At 41.4% G+C, this 27,414-nt stretch overlaps 1 protein-coding gene across 2 annotated transcripts in view; it reads left to right on the plus strand.

Annotated features, from left to right (window-relative positions):
* PPP6R2 (protein phosphatase 6 regulatory subunit 2) overlaps positions 1–27,414 on the plus strand; it is a 150,322-nt gene that overhangs the window by 93,392 nt on the left and 29,516 nt on the right. For both annotated transcript variants that reach the window (XM_089676975.1, XM_089676976.1), the window contains exons 19-21: positions 919–1,103; positions 2,752–2,917; positions 13,029–13,117. In XM_089676975.1, coding sequence (XP_089533101.1) covers positions 919–1,103; positions 2,752–2,917; positions 13,029–13,117 — 440 coding nt within the window. The remainder of the gene's footprint in view (positions 1–918; positions 1,104–2,751; positions 2,918–13,028; positions 13,118–27,414) is intronic.

The following is a 27,414-nucleotide window of genomic DNA, read 5'->3' on the forward strand; positions in this document are numbered from 1 at the left end:
TCAATTGATAGACTTCTGCACAACCAGGGTGCCCATACACGGATCAAAATTCAGCCAGTCCTGGCTGAACCAGACAAATTTTGATCCATGTATGGCCAGCTTAATTGTCTGAATGATGTAAGAGCTATCAGAACTTATCTGAAAGACACAGTTTCTGTAAAAAAGAGCAACTCTCTTTTTTTGCCATAAGGGCCATGCAAAAAAACATCTTGCTTTAAAATCCAGGTGGATAAGACTGCTGTTTTCAAGCTTACATTCTAAAGTGGGCAGTTGCAAAATGTGGCCCATGGGCCACATCCCGCTCGCTATGAGATTTTATCCAGCCCACAGCTAGGGTCAGATGACTTATCCTGAGACTCGTTGCACAAACTGAGGATTCATATCAGTTATCTCTGCTTCTGATGGGAACCCTGATGTAAGACAGAACTCTGATGGGGACTCTGATTTAAAGGGGGATTTCTGATGTAAATGGGGGGGGAGGGGGGGCTGTGATATAAAGAGGTGGACCTTTCATGTAATGGGAGGGATCTGATGTGAAGGGGAGGCTTGTGAAAGGGTGGGCTCTGAAGTGATGAGGAGGCTTTGAGTGAAGGTGGGACTCCTGATATGATGGGGTGTCTGACACTGGCGTGAAGTTATATATTGGTGCATGTTTATGCATTCACTTAAATTTTATATATTTGTTTGAAAAATGTTATTTATTTATTTTTTGGCCCATGGGAAAAAAAAAAATGCTAGCATCAGTCTGCAGTAATGGCTCTCCTTTTTTTTCTGTCCTCAATGGTTCCCTTTAATAATACTTGTTTGTTTTGAAGGAGGGCACAGAATAACAGAATTTGTTGGTGCCAGAATAATTTATATTATAGGAAAAGTTAGAAATCATACTGAGAAAATTAAAACCCTGTTTTTATTTCAAAGCTGCAGGTTTGGGGTGTCATCTTCAGAAGATTCTTCCCGGAGTGACTTAGAAAATGGAGAGCCAGGAGCCAACCCTGCATCTGATGATGAAGAGGAGCCAGAAGGCCGTACTACAGAAACATCACCACCTCTTAGCCCAGTTCGTAGCAACTCACCTACACAAAAAGATTGTTCAGCTACAGAAGGTAACAAAATAAAATCAGAAAAGCATTTTTTGTCTAGTAAGCTAAACTATTTTATTATTGTTTATTTATATAATGTATCTTATAATATGTATTCTTTATTAAATGAATGTGCATTCCTAGAAGTTCAGTAAAAATCTACAGTCACCTATATAGCTGCAGCATTGGTCCATTGCTGCAGCTTTCCCTCGCCGGCTCTAAGACCGAGAACTGTGTGATCAAATGACTGCTGATCGCTCAGTTCTTAGTCTTCTGTGAGCAGAGAGCGGTGACTGTCAGTCACCAGTTTTCTGCTCTGCCCCTTCCGTGCTCAGTGGAATGGCAGGCTGTGGAGTGGGTGGCGCACGAAGAGGCTGAGCCAGCTGCCTCTGACATTATTGTTGTGATTCCTGCAGAGTCTGCACCAGGTCTGTCACTTCAGCCAACAGCAGGCTTTGAGTGCACTCCTGTGACCTAGAAAAGAATTCTGGCCAAAAAAAGCTTTGGCCATACTTCTCTTTTAAAGTTTTTGAACTCTAAGCTTGCTCACTCTAAGCTTCTTGTTTAGGAGTCGAGACATTTTCTTATTATAGGATAATAGTCTTGCTTGCGCAATGTAGATGTTATCAGTTCAGTGGTTTAGAAACATCCCACCCCTCAATCTTAAATCCACTCTTCTATTGTTTTACCACAAAACAGAGGCATGCTGGGAGTGGGAGGGGTTATCTTTCCTACCTGTCCAATTCTCTTGTAAAAGTATGTCTTTTACTAAGGGCTGCAGAATGAATTTGTATAAAATTTTTGTGAGGCACTGGCTGGCAGGATTGTGGACCGTGTTGATGTGCCGCCTAGGTTTTTCATCTACCCATGGCGAGGAACTCCAGAGTTAATGACTGGTATGGCAGAAATAAACTTGTTTCCTCAGAATCTTATTAGTTCTGTTCCGAGTCCTGGAGCCCAGAGGCTTTATAGGGCTTTGGTTTGAAATAAGCTTTCAAACCTGGGTACACATCTTGCCTGTCAGCTTGAACTGAGATTAAGGGCTCCTTCCTCTCTAGGATACAATGGTGCTATAAGATAGCAGCTCAGTGTGTGAATTGTCATGAGGAGAGTGTCTGTCTGTTCTGGCCTGTCTTGACCAGGGCATCACCAATTAAAGTTATTGTCTGTACAGAGACAGACTGTGTGTCTGAGTATACCAAAATATCAAGGAGGCTGAAAGCATTGAATATATGTTTGATGTGATAGTTAAAACCCCTGCAAGGGAAACTTTGTGTGAGAACATTTTGAATAAATGTGAATGGAAAGCCCTTATTTGCAAGTAGGCCAGTGGACTGAGTCCTCAACCTCTACAGTCCAGATGTGTGTTTATATGTATGTATCTTGCAATAAAAAAAAAAAAAATCACTGTATACACATATACCAACATCTACTATACTGTAACATACACACCCTTTTATATTACAATATAAACTAAAATATTTTATTAATATTTTGAGACGTTTAGAAATATTAAAATATTTATATGTTGTCCTTTTTATTATTTTTTTTTTTTACTACATGTGTGTAGTGAAAAAATATTTCCTTTTGTGTGTTTAGTTTTTACTCGTTTTCTTAGTTGTAAGTCAAGTTTGATGCTCCTTTAACGTCACAGCTTTTGTTTGTATTCTAGAGACCGGCTGGAATGCAGTATTTGATGAACCAGTGAACTCCAAGCCTCCCACCCCATGTGTGGCTTTAGATGTTGGCTCAAGTGTGTGGGATGCATCTAATCCTGAGACTTCCACCCCTGAGGAGAAGGGCTGGGCCAAGTTCACTGACTTTCAGCCATTCTGTTGGTAAGCTGTTTAAGAGCTGATTTTTAGATGGTACATTTCACTGTTTGCTCTCTTTGATAACCTACTCATCCCTTAGTAAAAGTTGTACAAAAATATTTGTGTTCCAAACAATCCTTTTGATTTTCTATTCTTTAGTATGCTACTTTCTTGAGCTGATGCTAACTGTTCAGATGAAAATTTCCAGAGAGACACACTGGAAAATTTTTTTAGTTAACAATTTTAATTTTAACTATTACAACATTCTTCCTGAAAAAAATCAAATGAACAAGACCATGCATGATCAGAAACAAAGTACAACCTGAAAGATGATGGCAACCTGAAAGACGATGGCAATGAAAATCATTTTCCTAAACACGAAAGAATGATCGCATGCAGGATAATAATTTTTTTAAAGAGCTATAACTGAACAAACTGACTTGTGAACAAAGAACAATGAATTAAACCTCCTCCGCACGTCTGAATATGTGTCGCTAGAAGAGGGGTTATACGCACATTACATCACTTTTTCGTACCGGCAATGGTAGGGATGCACCAGTTATTTATTTTTTTTTTTTTCATTTTTTTTTTTTTTTTAATTGATGAGTATGAGTACCAATACTTTTGGACAAGTACTCTCCAATACCGACTACTGATACTTTGCTGTGAAATTTGTGTAAATGGACGCAAATTGCACCACAAAGAATAGCATGCGATTTGAACAGAAATTATATTCCTGTCCAAATCGCATGCAGTTTCCCCACTGCTTCTGTGTGAACTCAGGATTGTCATAGCCAGAGTATACACAGGAGCGGTGCAAGGAGGTTTCCCACAGCGGAGAGTGGGCAAGTGGGGATGTACACTATATTGCCAAAAGTATTGGGACGCCTGCCTTTACACTCACATGAACTTTAATGGCATCCCAGTCTTAGTCCGTAGGGTTCAATATTGAGTTGGCCCACCCTTTGCATCTATAACAGCTTCAACTCCTCTGGGAAGACTGTCCACAAGGTTTAGGAGTGTGTGTATGGGAAGGTTTGACCATTCTTCTGGAAGCGCATTTGTAGGGTCAGGTACTGATGTTGGATGAGAAGGCCTGGCTCTCAATCTCCACTCTATTCATCCTAAAGATGTCAAAGTCATGTTGGAACAGGAAGGGGCCATCCCCAAACTGTTCCCACAAAGTTCGGAGCATGAAATTGTCCAAAATGTCTTGGTATGCTAACACCATGGAGGTGATTGGAACACTTGCATCCAATGATTTGGAGGGTTGTCCCAATACTTTTGGCAATATTGTGTATAATATGGAGGCAGTCGCTTCATATTCTCAGTGGAAGGAGAGGAGAGAAGGTGGCGGGGATCTGAAATCCCCGCCGCTTTCTTTCTTCTCCTTGCAGGGATGACCGTTTGGGTTACAGGACTTTTGATTGGTCAGTACCTTCACATGGACGGTGCTGACCAATCAGATGCTGTCTAGCCCAAACTGTCATCGCTACAAGGATTTCAAATCCCTGCCGCTTTCTTTCCTCTCCTACCACTGAGACTCAGCATAGGATGCCTGCAAGGAGGTTTCCCATACTGCTTCTGTGTGAATTTAGGGTATGACAGGCCTGGTTTCACACAGGAGCAGTGGGGAAATGGCATGCGATGTGGACAGGATTCGCATTCCTGTTCAATTCGCATGCTAATTTTTCGGTGCAATTTCCATTCATTAACGTAAATTGCACCACAGAGTATCGGTTAAAATATCGTGAGTATTTTCATGAGTACTCGTACTCAGGAAAATACTCGGTATCGGCGCATTCCTAGTTAATGGCATTCTTGTTTTCAGCATGGTATGTACATTTGGGGAAGATCGAATGATCATTCGCCCAATTTTCTAATAATGTCCTCTAGGCTTAAGGTCTTTAAATGCTCATTCACATGGCCTAGTTGGGCCCTACACCATTTGCACAAGTGTTTGCAATCATCCACAACCAGCATCCTGTAAAACTCATGACAGGAGCTCCATCTGTTTGCATGTATCTGCACAATTACATGCGATGAGCGACAAATGAGTGGCCTGGACACATTTATTCTGCTGTCATGGCCTCCTCTTGCATCTTTTTTCCTAAAAGTGTGGGCATATCTTCTTAAGATGTAGGAAGGCAGTGTCTGGTGTTAGACACAGGGAAAAAGTAATGTACATTCTGTGCACACTGTTGTCCTTTATCTCCATCCCTGCCACATCAGTAAGCTGGGCAGCCTGCAGCCCTCCCCATCTTCACTCTCCTGTTAGTTGGCTCCTCTCTTCAGGTTCTGGCAGCAATATGACTCCACCTCACACAAATTGGCTCCAGGTTCCACCTGCTCCTGACTGCCCATTGGGGTGTGGCGGGGTGGAGGTGTTTATCATAGGTAATTGGGTGGGTTACACACACAGTGGGGAAGTATGTTCCCCATCTGTGAACACTCCAGTTTTGACAGCAACCCCTGCTAGGAGCTTTTGTCAACACAGTATGGCTTGATGGAGGTGTGACGATGAATACTGACAATGGGAGATGCAGGGCAATGCATAGCATCCAGTATCTCCTAACAGCAAGGTGGGGTGGTGTGGTGTGGTGCGAAACAGACTACGGGAAATACAGGTACATCATCATAGCATTCTTTACCTCTGAGCAGTAATCTCCAGTGCTCAAATTGGCCACGCCTGCATGGATCTTCTTCTATACCTGGCATGGTCAGTTTGAAACAGGAACCCAGATGAATTGGCAGGACCCGTTGGGTGTATAGCAGCAACCTGTATATAAAGATAGGCACTAGCCTTACAAATGTGTGCAAAAAACAGAAACCAATAAAGTAAAATAATATCCATATTTCAATACAATAAAACATATGCATATACACTCACCGGTACACCTTGCTAGTCCTGGGTTGGACTCCCTTTTGCCTTCAAAACTGCCTTAATTCTTCATGGCGTAGATTCAACAAGTTGTTGGTGACATTTCTCAGAGACTTTGGTTCATGTTGACATGATGGCATCATGCAGTTACTGTAGATTTGTCATGATGCGAATCTCCCGTGTCTACCACATCCCAAAGGTGCTCTATTGGATTGAGATCTGGTGACTGTGGAGGCCATTGGAGTACAGTGAAATTAATTGTCATGTTCAAGAAACCAGTCTGAGATGATTTGAGGTTTGTGAGATGGTGCATTATCTTGCTGGAAGGAGCCATCAGAAGATGGGTACACTGTAGTTGTAAAGGGATGGACATGGTCAGCAGCAATATTCGGGGCATTTAAACCATGCTCAATTGGTGTATCAAGAAAATATCCCCCACACCATTACACCACCACCAGCAGCCTGAACCATTGATACAAGGCAGGAGGTATCCATGCTTTCATGTTGTTTATGCCAAATTCTGACCCTACCATCTGAATGTCGCAGCTTAAATCAAGACTCATCAGAACAGGCAACATTTTTGCAATATTCCATTGTCCAATTTTTGTGAGCCTGTGTGAATTGTAGCCTCCGTTTCCTGTTCTTGACTGACAGGAGTGGCACCCGGTGTGGCATGCCACTGCTGTGGCAGCTTCAAGCTTCAATGTGTTGTGTGTTCAGAGATGATATTCTGCATGGTCGGTCCTTGGTTGTAACGAGTGGTTATTTGAGTTACTGTTGCCTTTCTATCATCTCCAACCAGTCTGCCCATTCTCCTCTGACCAGGCATTTTCATCCACACAATTTCCTCTCACTGGATATTTTTTCTTTTTTGGACCATTCCCTGTAAACCCTAGAGATGGTTGTGGATAAAAATCCCAGTAGATCAGAGGTTTTTGAAATACTCAGACAAGCCTGTCTGGCACTAACAACCATGCCACGTTCAAAGTCACTTAAATATCCTTTCTCCCCCGTTCTGATGCTCAGTTTGAACTTCAAGTCATCTTCACCACAACTAAATGCCTAAATGCATTGAGTTGCTGCCATGTGATTGGATAATTAGCAATTTGTATTACCAAGCAATTGAACAGGTGGCCAACTTTAATGGCATCCCAGTCTTAGTCCGTAGGGTTCAGTAATAAGTTGGCCCACTTTTTGCATCTATAACAGCTTCAATTCTTCTGGGAAGGCTGTCCACAACGTTTAGGAGTACGTCTATGGGAATGTTTGACCATTCTTCCAGAAGTGCATTTGTGAGGTCAGGCACTGATGTCGGACGAGAAGGCCTGGCTCACAGTCTCCGCTCTAATTCACCCCAAAAGGTGTTCAGTCGGGTTGAGGTCAGGACTCTGGGCAGGCCAGTCAAGTTCCTCCACCCCAAACTCACTCATTCATGCCTTTTATGGACCTTGCTTTATGCACTGCTGCGCAGTTATGTTGGAACAGGAAGGGGCCATCCCCAGACCCCAAGTTGGGAGTATGAAATTGTCCAAAATGCCTTTGTATGCTGACGACTTAAGTTCCCTTCACTTGAACTAAGGGGCCAAGCTCAACCCAACTACCGAAAAACAACTCCACATCATAATCCCCCCAACACCAAACTTTACACTTGGCACAATGCAGTGAGGCAAGTACCGATCTCCTGGCAACTGCCAAACCCAGACACGTCCATCGGATTGCCACATAGAGAAGCGTGATTCAGCACGCCAGGGAACATGTCTCCACTGCTCTAGAGTCCAGTGGCAGCATGCTTTACACCACTGCATCTGATGATTTGCATTGCACTTGGCTTGAATGCAGCTGCTCGGCCATGGAAACCCATTCCATTTAGCTCTCTATGCACTATTATTCTAATCTGAAGACCACATGAAGTTTGGAGGTCTTTAGCTATTGACTCTGCAGACTGTTGGCAACTGTGCGCCTCAGCATGCGCTGACCCCGCTCTGTCATTTTACGTGGCCTACCACTTCGTAGCTGAGATGCTGTTCTTCCCACTTTGTTATAATACCACTAACAGTTGACCGTGGAATATTTAATAGCAAGGAAATTTCATGTATGTTTTATATACAGTCATGGCCGAAATTGTTGGCACCCTTGATATTTTTCCTGAAAATCAAGTATTTCACACAAAAAAGGTATTGCATTAACACATGTTTTGCTATACACATGTTTATTCCCTTTGTATGTATTGGAACAAATATAAAACAGAGGCAGAAAAGCAAATATGACATAATGTCACACAAAACCCCAAAAATGGGCTGGACAAAAGTATTGGCACCCTTAACTTAATATTTGGTTGCACACCCTTTGGAAAACATAACTGAAATCAGTCGCTTCCTATAACCATCAATAAGCTTCTGACACCTCTCACCCGGAATTTTGGACCACTCTTCCTTTGCAAACAGCTCCAGGTCTCTCTTATTGGAAGGACACCTTTTCCCAACAGCAATTTTAAGATCTCTCCACAGGTGTTCAATGGGATTTAGATCTGGGCTCATTGCTGGCCACTTCAGAACTCTCCAGCGCTTCTTTGCCATCCATTTCTGAGTGCTTTTTGACGTATGTTTGGGGTCATTGTCCTGCTGGAAGACCCAGGATCTTGGACGCAAACCCAGCTTTCTGACACTGGGCCCTACAGTGCGACCCAAAATCCTTTGGTAATCCTCAGATTTCATGATGCCTTGCACACAGTCAAGGCACCCAGTGCCAGAGGCAGCAAAACAACCCCAAAACATCATTGAACCTCCACCATATTTTACCGTAGGTACTGTGTTTTGTTCTTTGTAGGCCTCATTCCGTTTTCGGTAAACAGTAGAATGATGTGCTTTACCGAAAAGCTCTATCTTGGTCTCATCTGTCCACAAGACGTTTTCCCAGAAGGCTTTTGGCTTACTCAAGTACATTTTGGCAAACTGTAGTCTTGCTTTTTTATGTCTCTGTGTCAGCAGTGGGGTCCTCCTGGGTCTCCTGCCATAGCGTTTCATTTCATTTAAATGTCGACGGATAGTTCGCGCTGACACTGATGCTCCCTGAGCCTGCAGGACAGCTTGAATGTCTTTGGAACATGTTTGGGGCTGCTTATCCACCATCCGGACTATTCTGCGTTGCAATCTTTCATCAATTTTCCTCATCCGTCCACGACCAGGGAGATTAGCTACAGTGCCATGGGTTGCAAACTTCTTGATAATGTTGCGCACTGTGGACAAAGGCAAATCTAGTTCTCTGGAGATGGACTTGTAACCTTGAGATTGTTGATATTTTGCCACAATTTTGGTTCTCAGGTCCTCAGACAGTTCTCGTCTCCTCTTTCTGTTGTCCATGCTTAGTGTGGCACAGACAGACACACAATGCAAAGGTTAAGTGAACGTCTCTCCTTTTTATCTGCTTTCAGGTGTGATTTCTATATTGCCCACACCTGTTACTTGCCCCAGGTGAGTTTACAGGAGCATCACATGCTTGTAACATTCTTATTTATCCGCAGTTGTGAAAGGGTGCCAATACTTTTGTCCAGCCCATTTTTGGAGGTTTGTGTGACATTATGTCGAATTTGCTTTCTTTCCTCCCTTTTTTTGTTTTGTCCCAATACACACAAAGGGAATAAACATGTGTATAGCAAAACATGTGTTAATGCAATACGTTTCGTGAGAAATACATGATTTCCTGGAGAAATATCAAGGGTGCCAACAATTTCGGCCATGACTGTATATATATATGTGTTATAATGTATTGAAATATGGTTATTAGACTTTGTTGGTTTCGGTTTTTGTTTTTGCATGCATTTGTAAGGCATATAAATAAATAAATATATATATATACAGTGGGGATCGAAAGTTTGGGCACCCCAGCTAAAAATTTGTATTAATGTGCATAAAGAAGCCAAGGAAAGATGGAAAAATCTCCAAAAGGCATCAAATTACAGATTAGACATTCTTATAATATGTCAACAAGAGTTAGATTTTATTTCCATCATTTACACTTTCAAAATAACAGAAAACAAAAAATGGCGTCTGCAAAAGTTTGGCCACCCTGCAGAATTTATAGCATGCACTGCCCCCTTTGGCAAGTATCACAGCTTGTAAACGCTTTTTGTAGCCAGCCAAGAGTCTTTCAATTCTTGTTTGAGGTATCTTTGCCCATTCTTCCTTACAAAAGTCTTCCAGTTCTTTGAGATTTCTGGGCTGTCTGTCACGCACTGCTCTTTTAAGGTCTATCCATTTTCCATCATACTGTTTCCAATTTTCTTGTCACTGTGATCAAAATCGAATGTTGATTTGACCTGCTAATGATTAAAAAGACTAACAAACTTTCTCATGAACAATTGTTGTTGAATTTCCACCCATCTATAGACCGCTTTACACTGTGCATCTGGCCCCCAGTCCAACCACTGTTCATGATTTTTTAGGGGTGTTGAAGAGCCTATATGGCGAGGATTTTGCTCATGTGCCAAGGCACCTACCTAAGTCTGATTTAAAAAAAAAGCTTGAGCAAATGAATGCTGAAACTCCTGTGCTGGAAGTTGAGATGCACAATGTCAGTAACCCCACATGGAGTACTTTTTTGGATGCAAGCCTTGCTGCCCTCAACAGACCAGGGAAATCCAAAGGAGCTGCGTGCAAAGAAACAAACAGAGGGCGCACAGGCCTAGTGCATTAGCTTCTAAAAATTAGATTTATTGAATAAAAGTATTATACTCTCAAAAGAATAAAATCAAAGGCACATCACAAAAAAAGACAGCATGGTCCAATCTCCCTAGATGGTGGCTGTTGGGGGACTGTAGGCCTCCAAATGTCTGACGCGTTTTGAGGCAGAACCTCTTCCTCAGAGCCAAGTCTACACAGCATGTGTCCTCTCTTAAATGAGCTGTTAATGTGGGAGGGGGCTCCGACTTGCCTCTGAGGAAGAGGTTCTGCCTCGAAATGCGTCAGTATGAAGTAGTGGTACCTTAGATTGTATGCCCCTTGAGGTTTAGGGACTGATGTGAATGTACAATATATATGTGTAAAGCGCTGTGTAAATTGAAGCCGCTATATAAGTACCTGAAATAAATAAATAATAAATAGTGGTCATATAATTAAAGAATCTGAGAACAGTTATTCATGTGACTGTAATAGTAGCAACTAACAGTAATGAAAGCCTGTGCAGAATTTTATGCAGTTGAATGAAAAAAAAAAAATCCGTTAGATCCCCTATAACATTCAGAAGTACTTTCCTGTGTAGAGGCACCTACACATGGAATAACATGCACAGTTTATACTATGGGCATTTTAGCCTGTTTCTTTCTTTTCACTCAAAATAAAAGCTAGCCGGGAAATACACTGGAATGGTTGGACAGGAAATCATCATAAATACTCATTACTTTGAGTACCTTACAGAGACCTACTGTATTTTGTTTCGTTTATTAAAAAAAAAAAATTTAAATTAAAAAAAAAAAAAAAAAAAAAAAAGGGTAGCAGGTCATATACAGTGGGTATAAAAAAGAATCACCCCCTTTAAAATAATCACATTTTGTTGCTTTGCAGCCTGAAATGAAGACACAGTTTTTGTTTCATCGGGCTGTATTTACTTTTTCTTACATAAAAATTTGATGGTTTTTTGCTTCATTGCTTCATCCAATTATCCTTCAGTCCTGACAAGTGCTCCAGTCCCTGCTGCAGAGAAGCCCGAACCAACCCCCCCCCCCCCCCCCCCCCATAACAGGTTATTACCACCTCCATGCTTTAATGTAGGAATGGTGTTATTTGGATAGTAAGCTGTATTGGATTTCCGCCAGACATATCATTTAGTATTGAGGCCAAATAATTCAACTTTAGTCTCGTCTGATCATACCACCTTTTTCCATGTGGCCTCAGAATGTTCAACGTGCGTTTTGGCAAAGCTCAGTCATGAATGCATGTGGCCTTTCTTGAGGAATGGCTTTCTGTCTTGCTACCCTCCCATACAAGCCACATTTGTGGAGAATTTGTGATACTGTTGTCACGTGCACACAATGACCACTCTTTGTCATCAATTCCTGCAACTGCTTCAGAGTAGATTCTCTGACCAGTTTCCTCCTGGGTCTTTCATCCAGTTTGGATCTACGTCCTGATCCATGATGAGTCCTATGTTGTACCAAATACCTTCTACTTCCTAACAATAGTCTTCACTGTGCTTCTAGGCATTGATAAAGCTTTTGAATTTTTTTGTATCCATCTACTGACTTGTGCCTGTCCACAATTTTATCCTGGAGATCTTTTGACAGTGCCTTGCCACCCATAGTTGTTTGTTTAAGTTGCACTACCAGGAATTGAAATGCTCCAGGAAAGCTCTTTTCATGTGGAGCTAATCAAAATGACCACAACTGATCACAGTTGAAAGTCAGTTGGCTTTGTGTGCCATTGAGAAGGTGATTTTTTTTTTTTTCTGACCTTTTTGGCATTATATCTTTCACTTGGATGTTATAAGTTGTACTGAGTAAATACAGCTGGATAAAACAAAAACTGTGCCTGTCTTCATATCAGGCTGCAAAGCAACAAAATGTGTTTTTTTTAAAGGGTTGTGATTCTTCTACCCATGGATCTACTTTAATTTGCGATGCACAATGGAAGTTTGGGCGTTCGTGCCTGACAGATGGCATCCTGGGTATTTACATGTGGCTTTATGTACATGATGTGAATGCACAACATGTAAAGCGCTGTTTAAATTTTTGACACTTAATAATAGTGTAACCTGTCATTAAAAAAAAAAAAAAAAAAAAAAAGGAGTAATGTACATTGTGCTGGTTGCATCTGTAGCATGAGGAAGTATGTAACACTCCAAGGTGTTGTGTAAGGACTTGTAAGCACTGGATGAATGACGTCAAATAAAATATAATCTATGAGAAGCCACATATTTCAGTGGCTAGCTTGGCCTGATCATACCATGTAATATTTGAGTTGGTGAAGAGGAGTATATGTTCTGTGCTTTTTTTTTTTTATCTGTACAGTCTTTTAGACACAGAGATTGTGGAATGAACCATTTTAAAGCTGTTATTATGGTCCCTTACAGCTAATGATATGGGAAGACATCTCTGTTGTTTACACTCCTGATCATTCACAGCCTCCTATTGGGTGTCTTGTCAACTGTATGTGTAATTGTCTCTTTCATTGACCTTTTACCATGCAACATTACTAGATACATTATTTCTTTCAACTGATTAATGATTTGTTTGAAGAACACTCTTTTATTCTTTCTTTATAGCTCTGAATCTGGTCCTCGTTGTAGTTCTCCAGTGGATACAGAGAGCAGTGGTTCTGAGGGACATACCAAACAGAGCCAGGATAAATTCTGTGAGTATTGCTTAGACTTTGAAATGCCAAAGAAAAACTGCGCAACTGTAAGCTCCTAAACAGCCTCTCGAGAAGTCCACTGCTCTGAGTGCAGATCACAAGAACTTGTCTAGTTAAACACAAACCCAATTCCAAAAAATTTGGTAATCTGTACAAAATGTACATAAAAACGGAATGCAATGATTTGCAAATCTCATAAACCCATATTTTATTCACAATAGAAACCCTATCAAATGCTTAAACTGAGAAAATGTACAATTTTATAAGAAAAAAATAAGGTAATTTTGAAATGGATGGCAGCTATACATCTCAAGATGGGACAGAGCAACAAAAAAAGATGGCAAATTAAGTGGCACGAACAAGGAAGAGCTGGAAGAACATTTTGCAACCAATTAGGTTAAGGTGGTTGTAAAGGCCTTCACAGTCTCCCTAATACTTACCTGAGCCCTATCGACATCCAGCGATGTGAATGAGAGCCTTGGCTCTCCAGGGACTTTTCCTCCTCATGAGGAGAGAGAGGGAGCAGGGCTGAGCCTGTGTGAATGGAAGCGCAGAGCAGCAGCTTGCTTGTTCTGGGGGCACTCGGCAGGAGGGAGGGGCCAGAAGCGGCGCAGGGTACCTGAGGAGAGGAGGATTGGGGCTGCTCTGTGCAAAACCACTGCACAGAGCAGATAAGTAAAAAGAAAAAGAAAACAAACATGTTCTAACTACTTCCCATCCTGCGACATACCTGTACGTTGCTAGACTTTTGGTGCTTAGATCGGGATGATGCCTTCAGCTTCAGGCACCACCCCGATATCCTTTTTAGAGCCAGCGGTCGGCTCTCTTGTAATAGCAATCAGAGCGGCTAACTAGCCACTCATTTGCTATTACAAGCAGCGGGACTCAGAAGTAAACGGTGCCATTTTTAAAAAAATAAAACTATTCAAAAACACAGATCTTGGTGTTTTGAATGCTTTTAAGTGCAGTGGAGGGATTTTGCGTCTTACAGAGTACCTGTCACGTGCCTGTTGCTGTCCCAAGGGATGATCTTGTGACAGCAATAGAAGTGATGCAAAAAAAAGATTAAAGCAACAGTGTACAAATGAAAAAAAAATATATATTTTTAAGTTAACGTTGAATGCACATGCAAATGATACAGCGATCGTCCACACTCGTGAGGTATCACCACAAACATCAGATCATGGGCAATAATTCTAGCATCAGACGACCTCTGTAAATCTAAAGTAGTAACCTGTTAAGGCTTTTAAAGCGTCACCTATGAATAGTAAAATTTACTGTGTTTGTCGCTGTTGCACAGGCTTGTGCAGTTTTAAAGTGTGACATGTTTGGTATCTATTTACTCAAAGTAACATCCATCTTTTAATATTTTACAAATAAATTGGGTTATGTATTGTGTTTTTTTGCATTAACGTTAAAAAAAAAAAAGCGAATTTTTTTTCCCAAAAAAATTACGTTTGAAAAACCGCTGCACAAATACAGTGTGACATAAAAAATTGCAAAACCCACCAGTTTATTTGCTAGGGCCTCTACTTTTTTAAAAAATATATAATGTTTGGATTCTCTAAGTAATTTTCTAGCACAAAATACTAATTGTTACATGTGAACAAAAAGTGCAAGAAAAGGATTGGATGGGAGGTGGTAATTTCACTTTAATTGGCAACAGGTCAATAACATGTTTGACTCTCTAGGATGCTGTTTTTTTAAACCCAGAGTATCTCCTAAATATACATGGGCAAAGGTTCACCAATTTGTGAAAAGCTGCATCTAAAAATTGTCTAACAATTTCAGAATACTGTTCCTCAATGTAAAATTGCAAAGACCGTAAATATATAATTTGCAGTAAATGATATCAAAAGATTCTGAATATCTGGAGAAATCTGTGTTTGCAAGGGACAACTACGAAATGCAATATCCGATGCCCATGATCTTCAGGCCCTCAGATGTCACTTCATTAAAAACAGGCATGATTCTATGATAGAAGTCACTGCGTGGGCACAGGAATACTTCCAACAATCAATGCCTGTGGACACAGTTTTCTGTGCCATCCAAAAATGCTAGATAAAGCTCTGATATACAAAGAAGAAGCCATCTGACCATGATCCAGAAACGCCGCCATCTTTTCTGGGCCAAACGTAATTTAAAATGGTCTATTGCAAAGTGGAAAACTGTTCTTTGGGCAGACAAATTAAAATTTTACATTCTTTTTGGCAACCATGGACATTGCATCCCCTGGACTAAAGAGGAGAGGCACCTTCCAGGTTAATGGAGCTCCGTTCAAAAGCCTGCTTCTGATGGTATGGGGGTGCATTAGTGTGTATGGAATGGGCAGCTTTCACATCTAGACAGGCACAATCAGTGTTGAACGATATATCCAGGTTTTAGAACAGCATGTGCACTTTTCCAGACAATGTGTTTCTCAGGGAAGGCCCTGAATATTTCATGTTGCGTCCATCAATTTCAAGATTACCTTATTTTTTTCTTAAAATGATACATTTTCTTATTTTATGTTCAAATATTTTTATTGAAATTTAAACATACATAAGTAATATTAGATAGTCGAACATTTTGGTTCACATCGAGAATAACATTATATGATAAATAATGACAAAAGAAAAGTGAAGAATCCCCATCAAGTGGCCGGGGAACTTGTATTTCTGTAGTTTAGTTACATGAGAGGTATGCTCTGTATGTTGTGAACCATTCTAGGAGACTAGCGGGGCATAAAAGTGGGGAGAACATGAGGGTAGTGGAAGAACAGGGAAGGAAGTGGGGGGAAGGGAGGGTAAGCACCAATTCAGTATGGGCAGAGAATAATGTATTCTTTTCGAATAGTAATCATTTAATTGAGCAACTGGGATTATTTAACCATCGTGACCAATGGGTTTTAAATTTATGGTAGGAGGAATTATAGAGTGCGGTTCTTCTTTCCATCTCGCATTGGAGATTGAGATCGGAAATGAGGCGGGATAATAAAGGGGTTGTAGTGGATCTCCATAGTTTGGTGATGTTAATTTTTGCAGCTGCTAGAATCTGGATGATAATAGTGCGTACCTTTACAGGGAATATGTCTATTCCGATGTGGAGAAGAGCTAGGGCGGGATTTGGAGTAATTGGAGTTCCTGTGAGTGATGAGATGATCTGGAAAACCTTGTTCCAATAAGATTTAAGAGATTTACAGTCCCAAAGTATGTGAAGGAGAGATCCCTTTTCTCCACAATGTCTCCAGCAGAGTTGTGAATGTTGAGGGTAAAATTGGGATAATTTAGTTGGTGTCAGATACCATTAGTGTAGGATTTTCAGATAAGTCTCCCAATGGGAGCTACATTTAGAAGCTTTACATGTGATAGTGAATGTTTTTTCCCAAGTGTTTAGAGTGATTGGTTGGGAGAGATTCTTTTCCCAATTGAGTAAGGAAGAGTTGTATGTAGTGAACTGTATTTCAGTTATGAGTGAATAGAAAGTCGAAATTCCTTTCTTGGGGTATTGTGTCTTTTGGAAGAAGTGTTGTGCAGTTGCAGGAATTTCTATCTCAAGTGGTATTTGTGTTTTGTGAAGAGAGTGGGCTATTCGTAAATAAGTATATTGTTCTTTGTTTGGAAGACAAAATTTCTTTTGGAGGACGGAGAATGAGTCTAGTTTGTGTTTTGTGTAGAGATCTTGGATGTGGGTTATACCAAGGCTGCTCCATATTGATATGTTTAAGTGGGGGGTGAGGGAGTGTAGGGATGAAAAGGGGGTGGGAATTTTCACATTGCTCTTGTTTGCTTGATTGAGGGCTGAAAAGTCAAACCAAGCATTTAAAGAAGCCTGGATGCATGGGTGTATATGTAGATTTTTAGGTAGGGCTGTCCTGGGTATGTATAGTATGTCTGTTATCGTGTGTGGTGAGCATAATGGGTTTTCTAGTTTGGTCCAGATCTTCTCGTCGGTTGGGTGCCACCAAAAGAAGAGTTGGTCTAAGAGGACTGCTTGGTAATATGATTTTAGGTGGGGGAGACCTGTCCCACCTCTGGAGGGTGGGCGTAATAATAAGTTTGTGGAACATCTGGGTCTTTTAGAGTTCCATAAAAATTTATTTAGCGTAGCTTGAATTTTAGAGAAGAAGGTATGAGGAACTGGTATAGAGGGCGTCCGAAAAATATATAGTATTTTAGGTAATATACACATTTTTAAAGTTGCTACTCTACCTAAAGTTGATAGTGTGGTTGTGCGTAGAATTTTTATTTCTTGGGGGATGGTTTCCAATAATGGTTTGTAATTAGTTTCGTAAAGTTGGCTAGTGGTTGCGGTAAGTTTTATCCTTAGATAGGGTATGCTATGTGATTCCCAGGTAAAGGGGAAATGTTTGGAAATTAGATTTTTAGTATCAATAGGTGTATGTAGGTTGAGTATAGATGATTTGGGTTCATTGAGTTTGTAATACGAAACATCTGCATAACTACGGATATGTGTACGTATCGAATGAATTGATTTATAGGGGTTTGTAATCATAAAAATAATATAGTCTGCGAAGAGACTAAGTTTGTGCTCATGTTGATACATGTTAATTCCCGTAAAGTTAGATTCATTTCTAAGATTAGTTGCTAATGGTTCGATAAGTAAGGCAAAAATTATGGGGGATAGGGGGCATCCTTGTCTGGTACCATTCGTTATACAGAAAGGTTGTGAAAGTGTGCCATTGGTCAGTACTCTGGCGGTGGGCTTGGAGTAGAGGGATAGTATCGCTGAAAGCATCCAGTCATTTATTCCAAATTTTTGTAATGTAAGGTTCATAAATTGCCAATGGATTCGGTCGAATGCTTTTTCCGCATCTAATGACAGGAGAAGGGAGGGTTGTGTTTTGTTCTCGAGGTGATGCAGCATGGATATAATTCGTCTTGTAGCATCTGGGGCCTGTCTCCCGGGTATAAATCCCACTTGATCTGGGTGGACTAATGTAGGTAGATATGGGAGTAGTCTTAGGGAGATTATTTTGGCATATATTTTTATGTCTGTATTGAGTAATGAAATCGGTCTATAGTTTTGTACTAATTGGGGATCTTTGCCAGTTTTTGGGATGGTGGTGATTATGGACTGTAGCATGTCCTGGGGAAATTCCCCATAAGTGGCGACATGATTATATAAGGTCGCTAGGTGGGAAGTAAGATTGGGTACTAGTGATTTGTAATATTCGTTAATAAAGCCATCGTTTCCTGGTGATTTGTTTAAGGGGAGAGTATTTATAGTTTTTTTAATCTCTAAGGGTGTTATCGGCGTAGAGAGAGATTCTAGTTGATGAGGAGTGATACAAGGAAGATTTGTGTTCTGTAGAAAATTTCTAATGGAAAGAGTTGTTGGTTGGATTGTGTTTGGGTCATCCTTTATATTATACAGATCTTGGTAGTATGTCGCAAACGCATTAGCTATGTCTTGTGGGTTTGTTAAAATGGTGCGAGTGTTAGGGTGTTGAATTGTGGAGATTTTAGCTTTAAGTCGTTTCTGTTTAACAATTTTGGCGAGGAGTGAGTTTGCTTTATTTCCTAGTGCGTAAAATTTGGTTTTTGTTTTTTGGAGATTATCATAATTGTGGAGCAGGATGGTTCATAGTTTGTTTCTGTCTAGGGCTAGGGCTGCAGACGTGGAAGGATTTGGGTTCTTTTTGTTTATCTCTTCATGTGCGCGGATAGAGGTCAGTAATTGGTCAATTTGTTGGGATCTGTGTCTATTTGTGCGGGAATTCAATTGTATAAGGATACCTCTCATGTAGGCTTTGTATGTTTGCCAAAGTGTAGTGATAGAGATATCAGGAGTAGAGTTCGTTTCAAAAAAAAGGTCGTGGGCTTCTAGGATATGTTTCAGGTTTTCTGGGTTTCTCAGTAGTGAAGCGTTCAATCTCCATATGGGTGGTATTGCTGAGCGTGGATTGTCATCTAAGGATATACTGATTGGAGCGTGATCTGACCAAGTTATGGTACTGATGATAGATGATCTCACATGTTGTAATGTCCATTTGTCAGTGATGAACTTGTCGATTCTTGAATAAGAAAGATGAGGAGGGGAGTAGTAGGTGTAATCTCTCTCAGTGCCGTGTTGACATCTCCATATATCGTATAAGTCATGTTCATGTAAGAAATGGTTAAAGCCAGGCTTGGTGGATTTTTTAGTAGAAGACGAATCTAAGAGCGGATTGCCCATAATGTTAAGATCGCCTCCGATGATAAGTCTGCCTTGTTTGTGTTGTGATATGAGTTTGTGGAGTAAGGACAGTTTTTTGCTGTTTGGGCCGTATACATTCACTAGCGTGTATATGATATCGTCTATTTGGCACACCAAGATATGATAACGACCATGCGGGTCGGCTATGTTTGAGATAGTTCGGAATGTGGTAGAGTCTTTAATGGCGGTGATAACTCCATTTTTCTTTTTAAGATCAGTTGCCATAAATACTTGGGAGAATCGGTGTAGCTGTAGTTTGGGAATTTTTCCTGTGGCAAAGTGGGATTCTTGTATAAAGAAGATGTCGGCTTGGGATTTCCGGATTTCTTTGGAGAGCATCGATCTCTTGAAGGGAGAGTTAAGACCTCGTACATTAAGGGATGTGATTTTAATCATTTAATGGTCTTTTCTTGAGGTGTATATTAAAATGGCGTGTTGTTTGAGAGAATCGTGGCTCAGTGTATGGCCATATGCGAGAAGAAAGGTTTCTGACAATGTTATGCGGAGTAGGTTCAATTGGTGGATTATAATTGGTCTTCCATATATATTCAAGGTAAGTAGGTCTTGATTTCAAGTTGAATACTTAGTGGTGCCACATTAGGGGAAGGGAAGGGACACATAGAACAATAGTAAAAAAAAACTTGCGCAAAATGCAAGTAAACCTAGTAGCTTCCTTAGCTACTGAAAAAGTGGGGGGTTTGAACGGACTTTGACCATCAGAAGGGTCAAGCCAGATGTAACCTCATAAAACAATTTTCATCGGTTCTAGGCCGATCGCCAGTAACTCGGTATTGAACTAAAGCCTCTGGGGAAGAACGTGAATATAAGTTTGCCTCAACTTATCTTGATCTGCGTTGTTAATCATGTTGTCTCCATATGTTGGAGGGAAGGTAGTGCAGCTCCCTGCGACTCTACGGGTATGATGTTCCATGCTTTGAGTAGGTCTAGGCCTGCTTCTAGAGATTTGATCAGGAATATTCTGCCTTGGTGGCGCACTGTTAGCTTCGTGGGGAAACCCCATTGGTAAGCTATGTTATGGTTTCTGAGGGCCTTGGTAATGGTTACCATTTTTTTCCTGTTGAGAAGTGTAGCTTTTGATAAATCAGCATATAATCTAATATTTGTATGCGTTGTTGGGAGTGGCGGTGGATTTCTGGCCGCCGTCATGATTCTCTCTTTGATATGATAGAAGTGTATACGGGCCAAAACATCTCTTGGAATAGCAGCGGATAGAAATGAAGGTTTGGGCAATCTATGAGCTCGATCGATCGCCAGCTCCAAGTCCGGGATCGTTGGGATGAGGAGCTTGATGTACTGTTGTAGATAAGGTAGTAGTGTCTCATTAGTAACAGATTCAGGTATCCCTCTAAATTTAATGTTGTTGCGGCGCGATCTATCTTCTAGATCGGCTAGTTTTAGGTTGATTTGTTCGATTTCCGAAGTGTGATCTGCGTGAGCATCAATCAAATCATTATGTGCCGTTATGATATCTCCCATATTGGTTTCTATATGCTGTATTCTGCGTTCTTGTTGACTTATAATGTTCGTAATTTGGTTGAGCGACGTGGAAATATCAGTATGTAGGGTCTGACGTAGTGATGAGAGCATGTTTCTCATGCAAATCTCTGTCAGCGGTTGGTCTGAAGCAGGGAACGCATCAATTTCGGTAAAGGCTGCGTGTGGTGTTGGAGCTGGGAGATTTAGGGCCTGATAAGCAGGGCCAAGGGTCATCATCTAACCGTGGCCGAGATTTGGCTGGGCTGCTTGTTGTGGGGGACAATGGAGGTGACAACTCACCAGGGTCCCCTGGGTACAGCTGTTGTCTCAGTCTGGGATCCGTATGCTGGGCCCTGTAGTCCTCCTCAGTGCTGCCTCTGTCTCCCTGTGCGCTGTTGCGGGCGCCATCTTGGATTCCGGGCCCTGCCGCCGGGAAGAAATTTGTCAGCTTCCCGGGTTGCCCCGGGGTTTTCCTCCTGCGGGGCATAGGTGCCGAGGTGCGGGCACCCTTCATGAAGGGCTGTGAAGCGGTTGTGGTCCCCAGGGTCGGTGTGTGCCGCTCAGTGCTGGCGGATGGACGGAGCTGCCTTCAAAGCGCTGCCATCCATGAGCCGGCCGCGCATGCTCCCCCCATTTTCTTATTTTAAACATTTGATATTCTATTTTTTTTTTCTTTTCTTTTTTTTTTCACGAGATTCAAATGGAAGGCTCTCCTGAATCTAAATCTGAATAAGAGGCACAAAGTTCAGCTTCAGCATATGTGCAGACCAGTGTAGTAAACAGTAAGTGTAGTGGCAAAAAAAAGAGGGTCCAGTCTGATCGGGAACACCAGTACCTCTACCATACTGTCATCGAGGTCCTAGAATGTGGTTCACAGGTATGATCTCAGAGTATCTGAATTCGGGAAGTCAATCTAGACATACCATGTTGACATGAATTTTAAAGTATTTTTCTTGAATACTCGCTGTAAGCTCCTCTATAAGCATAATGTGATTCACCTCAATCACCCGTTCTGTAATACTGAGCACTGTAGAGGAATTCCAGTGCCTGGGTATTATACACTTAGCTGCTATGAGTAGAAAATGTAGCAAACCTTTTTTGGCTGTTTGTGATGATCTGGGGAGCACTGATAATAAGGCTAATTCAGAAATCATAGCGAACTCGATACACATGATTTGGGCACTTAGTTGGAATATAGCTTCCCAGAAAGGTGTCAACAATGGCCAGGACCACCAAAGGTACCACATGGTGCCCATGTCCTCACAACTATGCGGGCAGAAGTGTGGCCACATTTTATGCAACTTTTTAGGGCATCTATACCACCTGGCTGTTTTTTTTTATAGTTTCTTGCCTGGGCTGAGAGATTTGATTTTAAACATAAGTTAAAATTATTTTTCCCAGTCCCTCTGCCATGAGTGGGTGGACTAATTTTCTCTCCAAGTCCCTAATGAAGTACAGTGGATGGGGGAATGACTGTTGGGAGAACTATGCCATATATGATGGACAGTGTGGGCAGTCCATTTTGCTGAGGTATAAGGCCTCAAAGAAGGTCAGGTCCCTGTATATTACTTGCAATTTCCTGGGCGGTCAGATTCTGACGTAACCAGCTCATGATAAAGTGTCCTGTGGCATCTATCACCTGACAAATTAGAGAGGGTGAACCTGACTTCCACTTTTAGAAACATGGGGCCTGAGTCCCTGGGGGTAATTCCAGATTACCCAGGAGCAGCGTAAGCGGTCTGGTAACGAAGAGACATCCCATCTCCATATCACTAAGTCCTAAACTCACAGGAGTGAGTTTCTCAAAAATGGAAGTGACCATCCCAAGGATCAATATGGAGGCTCATATCTATGGCAGGGAAGTCAAAGGGACAGCAAACAAATGTTGTTCGATAGATACCCACTGTTTCACATCCTGATGGAAAAAACAGTCAAGCATCTGAGTTAATACTGCCACCTTATGTTATAGACCTTCTCCTCCATCTGTTCTACGCTTAACCAAAATATCGTGCCTAATGTGAGCTGACAATTTTGGCCAAAGACAGCATACTAAGGTGCAGAAAAATGAGTGTAGTAGAAAAATCGGAAGAATCTGATCAAGGTAAAGAAATTGGGGCCAGATGTCCAGTTTTTATATAGCTCCATTCCACCAACCGGAGTAGTTTTTCGCAGAAGACCAGAACTGCAATTTTTGGGAAGTGGAGTTCAATAAAAGTAAGTAATTCAGCTTGCATAACTTTTCCTCAGATGAGGATAGATGGATCCTCAGGTACTTAGTGATTGTAAAAGCAGATTTTTTTTAACAGATGTCATGCTTACCTGCTCTGTGCAATGCTTTTGCAGAGATAGCAGATAGGTTTTGTACAAAGAGGAGGAAAGGGGGCACCCTTGAGTAGCATAACAGGTCTGGTGGTAGAGGGCGAGTACAGAGCCATTACTTTACATATGAAACCTAATGGGAGACTAACTTGTTCCGGAGTGGCTATCAAGAACCGCTGTCCAGGTGATAAGCCTTTTCCATGTCTAGTAACTTATCTAGTGGTGCACCAAAATGAAAATTCTGGTGCTGAAACAGATACCGAATTCAGAATGCATGTGAACAAAAGCCGAACCGAAATGTCTGCATACGTGGGGGTGGGGAGGCTAATTTTTGTGGGGTTTTTTTTTTTTTTTTTTTTTTTTTCCTATTTTCATGTATTTTTTTTTTTTTTATTTTAAACTTATGATTTTATTGCTATCACATAGGGGACCAATAGTCCCCTATGTGATAGCATATGAGTGACAGGTCCTCTTTGTAGGGGGAAGGGGGTGGGGGGCAGGAGAGGAGCAGTGTATACAGTGAGGGAGCAGTGTATGCAGAAAAGCTCCCTCACTGGCTGTCACTATATGTCGGTGCTTATTTTTAAATGCAATTACTAGCTTTTTTTTTTTTTTTTCTTCACTATAACTCACATAATTAGCTATCACTTTCTCTGGAGCTAAAGGAAACTTTGTTTCTTTTATCTCAGGAAAGAAACTAAAAGGAAATATTTGTTTCTTTTAACTTGGGGAAAGAAACTAAAAGGAAACTTTGTTTATTTTAGCTGGGGGGAAAGTGACAGCTAATTCTGTGAACTATAGTGAAGAAAAAAAGAAGCCAGTAATTGCATTTAAAAACCAGCACCGACATATAGTGACAGCCAGTCACTGTATACACTGCTCCTCTCCTGCCTTTCTCAGACGCCCCCTCACATCTGCAGTACACACAGTTTCCTGTATCGGCTAAATTTTTCCTATCAGCAAAATGCCAATAGGGCTATTTTCGGCCGATATGTTTTGGTGCATCTCTAGTCTTATCAGAAGAAAAGAGGGGGGCACTGGAAGAAGGGCAGGATCAGAGAAGTCAGGATCAAACAGCATTTTTACACAATGCAGAGGGTTAACCCTTTAGGTTCCACAGTGAGTATAACACATACTTTACTGCATATGCAGACTGAATTTACATGTCAGAAGGGGTGGCCGATGGGCGTGGACTGTGTCTGCAGCCATCTCTAACAGTGGGACTTCCATGAAGTGTGGTCTCGTTCCTTCGATATTGCTTATACCTGCTGCTAGAAACAAGGTGGTCTGCTATGTTTATGTTCAGAAGTGGATTGTGCATGATAAAAGGCATGCTTTTCCACACATAGTTAAAGCGTTAGTTCACATTTAACAAAAAGCAAACCTATCTTCCAGCCGGGGCTTACTTTCAGTTCAAACTGCATTAATCAGTAGCCACCTTAAATCTTCCACAGCCTGCAATGGCTCTGTCCCATTACTGTATGGGTCCATTGGGGACCACTGCCCCCCTAGTGCTACGGGAGGGATCATTATCCTCTTCCTTTTGGGAGGCACATGCACAGTGTGTACGCTCTCATGTCTCCTATGATGAGTTAATCGATTGTGACAGGAGACAGTACACAGTGCACATGTGCGTCCAGAAGGAACATGGCGGCGCTCCCATCTTGTGGCACTAGGGTGTGCTGGTCCCACAGGTTGCTTTTTCTCTACAGTAACATGGGGCGGAGCCATCACAGGCTTTAGATTTTAAGAAGACTTCATTTTAATGCAGTTTAGGCTTGCGTTCTTTGAACTGAAAGGGAGCCCTTTTTGGAAGGTAGGTTTTAACACACTTTGCTGCTATACCCATAGGGGGCAACACAGTGTGCTTTTTGTAAAGGCATTTAAACATGTTTTGAACGACAAGCTTAATTCACCTTAGCAGACAAAGTGGACATCCATAATAATGTTCCTGAAAGAAATAGGAAAGCTAGCATTACTGGCTTCCATGTAAATAGACTGACTTCAATACTTTGAGATGCAGATCAGTGAAGTCAGTACTTCTGATCTGCATAGCATTTCAGGTCTGTGCCTCAACTTGCATTTTTAAAAGAGATCAGTATCAGTAAGGGCAGCCTATACAGTCTCTGAAAGCAGGCTTTCTTTATATAAGATGGTTATATATTATAACAGTATGTGATATACAGTATTAGGCCTAAAGCGGTATAAAACCAAACAACAAAAATGTAATATTGCAGATTACTGTCCTTAAATGAGGTGGCTGCATGCGTTTTCTTTAGTCTTTTCTTCTCTTTTTCACCTGGTGGTCCTGCCAGTAACACGCTTCCTGTCTTAGGGTGTCTCCATTCTGAATGGAGGAGCAACGGAGACATCTTTGGACAGCAACATTGTCAATCTGAACAATGGGTAGTGTTAGATACACTAGCAGATTTTCATGGACTGAACTAACAAATTAAAGCTGAACTCTCAGGTAACACTTTTTAAGCAGTTGCAGCAACATTTTTTTTTTTCCTTTTTGTGATAAAGGTTCTACACTGAACTGAATAAAAACTGACCTTTTGTAAGCAGCCCTGATAGCATTAAATGATTTGTCTAAAACCTCTGCTGGACAGCTTGGTCTGTTAAAAGAAGTGAAAAAAATAACGCTTACTGGCAGGATCACCAGGTGAAAATAACGCCTAAATGAAAACAATGCAGCCGCCATATACAAGAATTGGTAAACCAATATAATTTATTTTTGTTTGTGTTTAACACTGCTTCAATACACATAGCTAACACACCAGAATAAAGATGCTTATTTAAGAAAAAAAGAAAAAAGAAGTGACATTCCTTTTCAATGAATGCACGAGATTTGCAAAATGAGTCACAAGGCTAAAATAAAGATGTTAAAAGATATTTATACTGATGTTAAACCCGCTGTTTTTTATTTATTTTTTTTGTTTAGTAGTAGTTGCTGAGTTTGCAGCTTCTTTTTGTTTTAGTTCTCCTAAACAACATACAAGTTCTCCAACCTAACATACTGGCTGGGGACTACACTGTCCACAGGAGCCAGCAGCATAAGTGGATGTAAATTTGCAAGTTCTGGGTAACAATTTTAACAAATAATTTAATGGGAAATATTTGTTTTATTATGCTGTTATGCGCATTGCTGTGCATCTCCCTGTACTCAGAGCTGCCATGTCCACTCAAACACGACAATGTGCATTGCCGTTCCTGAAACACCAGGCAGTATGCTGGCCAGCCTGCAGATCTCCATTTTCCTACTAGCCAGCCAATCAACCTTCAAGTTCTGCCAGCCTCTCTCCACCTCACACACAACAACCTGTTAATTCCCTATCCTAGGTTTAGTGCACACAGATGGGAAAAGTACTCCTCCCCTGTGTGTGATCCACCTTACACACAAAGGGCAGTCAGGATGCAGCTTAATAGGCACAAACAGATCCACGTGTCTTGGTCTTCTCCCAGTTTTTCTAATGAACAGTGAGAGGCTGTGATTGTTCTCCATCCTGCATAGCACAGAACACGTCAGGGCACAGTCACATAGGAAGGTTTCCCACTCTGCAAGTAGCTGACAACTACCATCACTGACTCCCAGCCTTAGACATGGAGTCAGTGAGGTGGAGAACAGTAGCTGCCAGGACCTGAAGACATGAGTTGGCAGCAAGAGATTTGAGGTGGGGAAGGCTGCAGGATGGCCAGACTGTCTGCTGGAATCACTGCAGGGTGTTGCAGTGTGTGAGGTGGAGAGGGGGTGCCTGGACTTGAAGATAGAGGGGCTGGAGAACATTGAAGGTGGGGGAGGACTGAAGGCCGCCCAGCATTTTGACTAATCTTTCAGGGACAGCAATGCAGACACACGTGTCAGGGACGACAATGTACTTACCTTCTCGGTGTGTTGTGTCAGACATGCCCCCACTGCTAGTAAGAGTGAGCCAAAGGATGCTGAGTAGTCATGTGATTTCAGAATGAGACATTACAAAAAATGAAACGTTTATTTTTCACAAAGCTGTATGTCAATATAGGTGATATGAAATGTTTCCTGTATTAAACTATACCTTTGTTGCAGTGTGTTCACATACTCTTAACATAAGTATGAGGATCCTTATGTTAGCTATAGGAATATTTTCACATTTCATTGGACTCAGCTGTAATTGTCACTTTTTTTTTTTTTTTAAAGCAGAACTAAAGGCTTAATGTACACCTGTCCAACAATCCTGTGCCGGTATATTCTTCTGAGTGCTGGTCTTTAGGCCTCTTCATTGGCTGACAGTAGATGATGTCAC

Source organism: Staurois parvus, unplaced genomic scaffold, assembly GCF_062004578.1.
Source record: "Staurois parvus isolate SC_StPar_1 unplaced genomic scaffold, SC_StPar_1.0 ptg000175l, whole genome shotgun sequence".
Taxonomy (NCBI): Eukaryota; Metazoa; Chordata; class Amphibia; order Anura; family Ranidae; genus Staurois; species Staurois parvus.